Source organism: Pteropus vampyrus, unplaced genomic scaffold (genome assembly GCF_000151845.1).
Source record: "Pteropus vampyrus isolate Shadow unplaced genomic scaffold, Pvam_2.0 Scaffold182, whole genome shotgun sequence".
Lineage (NCBI taxonomy): Eukaryota > Metazoa > Chordata > Mammalia > Chiroptera > Pteropodidae > Pteropus > Pteropus vampyrus.
The window spans coordinates 3,014,626-3,019,990 of record NW_011888963.1 but is presented as its reverse complement, the minus strand read 5'-3'; the positions used below and the strand labels follow the sequence as shown (position 1 = coordinate 3,019,990).

Below are 5,365 nucleotides of genomic sequence, written 5' to 3'. Positions count from 1 at the left end.
GGTCTAGCGTAAATTGCTAAGTTTTAACATTTCATTCCACTAAAAAGTCTCCTTTGTTTTCATTTTTCTTTATGCCCTCAGAAAAGACATTTCCAAGTATACAAACTGGTGGGGTTTACTTTTAAGCTAAAGAGAGAGAAAGAGAAATAGAGAAACACAAAGGTGCATATGGACACATATACTTATATAATGTAGATATAGGTATATATTTTCTAATATTTCTACAATAAACTTTTTTCTTATTATAAAGCAAAAACAATAAAAGTTTGTAAGCAATAGGTTTATTTTAATGAATAAGGTTTAAAACCAAGGGATGCTTTCTTTATCTGTTAATACTATTGAAGAGCTTAGTCCCGTAATTAATACTCTAGAAATAGATAAAATATCTAAACCCAAACATACTAGACAGCCTTCAGAATGCCTATGAGGATACTCTATAGGAATTTATAGATTTTCTTTAAAAATCATCTCATCCAGCAGCTATGGTATTATATATTTTTTCAGCTGTTGTCTATGTGGGCATTAAATTTTGAAGAAACATATAATGCACATTTCACTATCATTTTTTAGCTAACTACCTTTGTTTCTTGCAGTTATTTTGGCACTGCCTGTCTTTACTGAGCTTAGGTTCTAGACCACCAAAACTTAATCTTTTCATGGGCTGTGGTCTTAATGATATTTACTAGATAACTTCTGGAACCTAACAATTTATTGTGACTCCTTATTGTATCTATTATTCACATATTCAGTTATCACTCAAGTCAAGTTTTTCCTTATGAAATGTATTTTAGTACTGAATTCAATGTATCAATATCTTAGATACTTGATTTTTATATGTAGGTATATCCCACTTCATAATTATGTACTTTCTTAAACTCTGGAATAAAAACTTTTTTCTAACTTCTATTCTCCACTCAAATTCTGGAGTAGACTGTTAAGGTATACCCAGAAGACAATGTGATTACTAAATTATAAGCATTTGTTGTTTCTTCTTACCCACAAAGGGCATGGGAGCCAAACAAAAATTAGAGGAATGGTCCCTTTAAAAAAAAAAAAAACTACTTAATGTAGTTATATCCCACTTCTTTCAATTAACAATAGAATTTAATGCTTCATGTATAGAATTTTTAATAACAGTGTAGTATAGAATTTAATGCTTCATGTATAGAATTTTTAATAACAGTGTATTCATTGCTTTTTACAAAATTTATCTAGTTCTTTATTGCTAGACATTTAACATGTTTCCATTTTTCCACTTATATGACTGTTGCTGCAGTGCTCATCTTTTGCATAAGCCATTTTCTATGTTTTAGATTATTTTTTCTACATGTAGTCCCAGGATTTGAATTATAGAATCAAAGAGAATGGTCATCTTAAAGTTTCTAATACATATTAATAGCTTTCTAAAGTTATCACTTCGATTTACCCAGCTTTCAACAGTTAATGAGTTCTTTTTTTTAGCCTTCTCGGACATTGATATTTTTACATTTTTGAAAATCTGCTCAATGAAACATACTGTTAGTTGGTGTTTTGTTTTAGGTTTTACATATCTTAATGAAGTACCTCCCTGTCTTGTGGACATTAAAAAGTTAGCTATTTATAATAAGCATGCATTTTTAAATTTAAGTGTCTTCTTTACAAGCAAATTTATGTTCTCCAAATAAGAAAATAGTCATGTATTTCTGAGGTAAAATATCAGTGCAAATGCAAACAAAGTAACGTCAAGGTTTGTGAATATCAATTACTGTTGCACCAGGAAGGCAGTATTATTTCCCTTCAAAATTAAAAATTTAAGTGTTTTTACATCTTGATAAGGATATTTTCTTTTCTAACAAAGTTAAGTGTTTTTTCTAAAATTATATTTATCCTTACTAGAAATTTTAGCAGTCTTATTCTTATTTCAGACCCTTGCGCTGCTGAACCAGTTTAAATCTAAACTCACCCAAGCAATTGCTGAAACTCCGGAAAATAATGTTTCTGAACCAGAAGTAGAAGATGATGAAGGATGGTAAGGGCTTTGATTTCTTTATATTAGCTATGAACAAATAGGCTCAGAACAGAGACACTGTTAGGTCATTTCTACTACATCAACCCTTTTTTCCCTCAGACGTTACCTTCAGTCGTACCCTCATCATTATAGGGCTTCAGCACCCTTTATTTTACTTCAGAAAGCATTTACTGAGTGCTTGGTATATACCAAGCACTGTGCTAGCCAGTGGAAAACACACTATCCCTGCCCTAAATAACTTTCAAATAACAACAAGCCACTAAAAAACAGCCTTAAAAGATTCTAAACCATTAATGTTTTACATTTTCCCACAAACATTTTAGAACTCAGTAATCCATTTCATAATCCTACCAAGTTCCTCTTCAGATTTATGACCTACAGGATCTTAGCAATACATGCATAGTTAACTTATTTTTATCTTGGATATTTTTCAGCTTTTTAAGACACTGATAAGAAATAAAGGAATTAATGACTTGTATGTGTCCTGTGTTTAACACTTTATCCTATACTGGCAAAAAAAGAAAGAAACAAAGAATAAGAATTGTGTTTTTCCTTATCACACTCCTCTGTCCTCCAGTTGACTTCACATGTAGTATATTAGGCCTCCCCACACCTAACTGCCTCGATCTCCCACTGCACCCTGGCTCAGGCACATGGCTGCAAGCAGGCCAGTTGATTACCCCCCACACATGACTCAGCCTCTGGAGCCTCTGAACTGTCACATGTGCCATTACCCCAACCCAGAATCATAGCCTCACTCCTCTCTGCCAAACAGCATCTTTCCCTTATTTCAAAATTCTGTTCAACACTCCCATCCTCCAGGAAACCAGTCAGCAAGATTTGTTGAGCACTCACAAATCTAGCTAGAGGGTGGAGGAAAGAGTGCTGGGACACACATAAAAAAAACAAACAAACAAACATAAAACACTCATTAAGAAACATTTAAGCAAGTAAGACTCTGCAACTGTATAGTTATAACAACTATATAACTTGAATCAAAAGGGCTGAGGGGGTGATGATTTGAATGGAGTGAATCTTACTTACCCTAGGACCCTGAAAGTACATATATATTTCTCTATATATAGTTTCTATATGATCTGGGTTATAATGCCAAATTTTTTGTAAAACCTTGGGGCCTTTTTAATAGGTTTCTATTATTTATGTATATTTGTTTATACTTATTCAAAGATGCTTAAAGACAGAAGCTGGCTCCTCCCACAGTTCTGTGCCAAAGGCAAAGGTTCAGTGAGTGTTGATTGACCCATAGAGATGAATGCACATTGCATAGAACTTTCTGTATTTTATATGACTGGACAGGTTTAGTTCTATTTTGAATTCCTTGAATGTCTCAAAATATCTTTCAAATGTTTTGGGTTCAGTCACCACACACAAAAATGTCTTGCCAAGTCCTCTTCCCCTTATTTTTGAATCCATATGCATTTTTTAAGGAAATATGACCCATGTGTTTCTGATTCATTTACACTTAACTCATCAAGAGGGTGTTTTGTAAGAGCAGTTAGATGCTCAATAAGTTTTTTTAACTTTTTTATAAGCCATTTAAGTCCTTTTTTATTGAACAGGAAAGTGACCAACAAATTTAAACCCAGAACTTCCATTTGAAACTCATAACCCACAGGATTCAAATTTACTTTCCCCTTGGCAAGAACGTTTAAGTTCCCAAGGTTCTTCCTAGCCCCTTGTATTTTCTCATTTTGAATTCTTCATTAGCTTCAGATATCAATTAGTGTTTCTATAAGTGTCATTCTTTTTGGTGATGTAATTTCACAATGCAATCATTGTTCTTCCATTCTCATTAGAAAGTGAAACAAATGGGAAAACTTTACCAGATAGGGAAAAAAATCACTGGTCACTGATGTTGGCCAGTTCTCCATCTGGGGAACAAAAATAGGTGGTAAGGGAAGGGAAACTATGTTAAAGGAACTACTACCAGGTCTTCAGGGGGCTCATTGCTGCTTTTACTTGCAGTCTCTTAAACAGAAAGTCAGAAAGCGTATTCTATATACCTGCATATGGTTTTGTATTTGCTTTATCTAACATCTTATACTTTTAGTGTTCAAGGCACTATACAGAACCATATATAATCCCTGGGTCCTTATGTAATGCCTTTTCATTGCAATATACACCACCAGAATTTTCTAACCTGATAAGCAACAGCACCATTTCTTTTCATAAATAAACCAGTTCAGCTTTATCAAGTCTCTGGTGATTTAGATCATCTCTCATAAAGTATACTCCACTCAGAAAAGAAGTCTTATATTCACAATGATTTATAGCAAACATTATGAGTGTATGGCATGTGCATGTGTGTTATGCATAAATTACATGGCTTCCAGACTATTCTGTAGGTCACGGTTGCCGCTTTTCTAAGAAGTGAGAGTCAGCCAGTGCTGTCCTGCACTGTCAGGGTCTGTTATCTGAGGTAAAATGATTGCTTCTAAGACATTTTTATGTGTCCACATGAGTGACCACACATTGAGGGATCATTTTCATTTTCTGTCAAGATAGAAACCATTACCAATTTGTTATGTTTTCTTTTACTTGGCAAACTGTCCTATTCGCATTTTTGGCTGGGCTGCTGTATTGGCATGGTATACAACAGACATTTGGGTACCATTCAGCAGCATTCTGTTTTTTATGCAAAAAAAAAAAAAGTGGGAGAGGGAGAGAAAGAAAAGAAATATGATTCTATTGTAAACACTATATATGGTGTTTGATAATTATTCCCAGATTTCACTGTCTAACAAGGCATTTAAAGAAGTGTTATTAGTAGATCTAAGCTGAAATGCATGACAGAAATTCTTCACTCGGAATTATTAGTATTCTTCTCTTTGTTGGGATATATACTGCTAATACTTGGTGGCAGTGCTGGGCACCAAATTCCAGTGTAGCAGCTCAGGTCTCTTTGCCACTACATTCCTGTACCCACAGCATTACACTCTCATATAGAATCCCTCTTCAAGCATGGATTTTATAAAAACGATTAGATACATGGCTGGAGTCATCAGCCAAAGGAATCATATGACCACGTGGATGAAGTCCATATGCCATTTTGGGTTTGTTTAGATAAAGCTTGGTTAGCTCCCAAAAAAGTTTTGAGAGAGCTGTGTCTGACAAGGCAATCGAGAGACATAAAAAAGAAAACCACCTGCTCCTTACACAACAAAATCAGCATTCCAAGAAGAGGAGAAAAATTAAATCTATGAGAGTATATTGCGATCCTGTGAACTTTAACTATTCACTACTATGTTCCATTAAAAATTCTTTCCAGATTGTTAAATATAAGGTTAACATAAAACTTCACAGCAAATACATATGATAAAATGATACATATTATAA

General features: G+C 34.0%; 1 protein-coding gene across 1 annotated transcript in view; it reads left to right on the top strand.

Annotated features, from left to right (window-relative positions):
* CWC27 (CWC27 spliceosome associated protein homolog) overlaps positions 1-5,365 on the top strand; it is a 175,745-nt gene that overhangs the window by 149,249 nt on the left and 21,131 nt on the right. Inside the window, exon 13 of the mRNA XM_011371091.2 lies at positions 1,905-2,008. Coding sequence (XP_011369393.1) covers positions 1,905-2,008 — 104 coding nt within the window. The remainder of the gene's footprint in view (positions 1-1,904; positions 2,009-5,365) is intronic.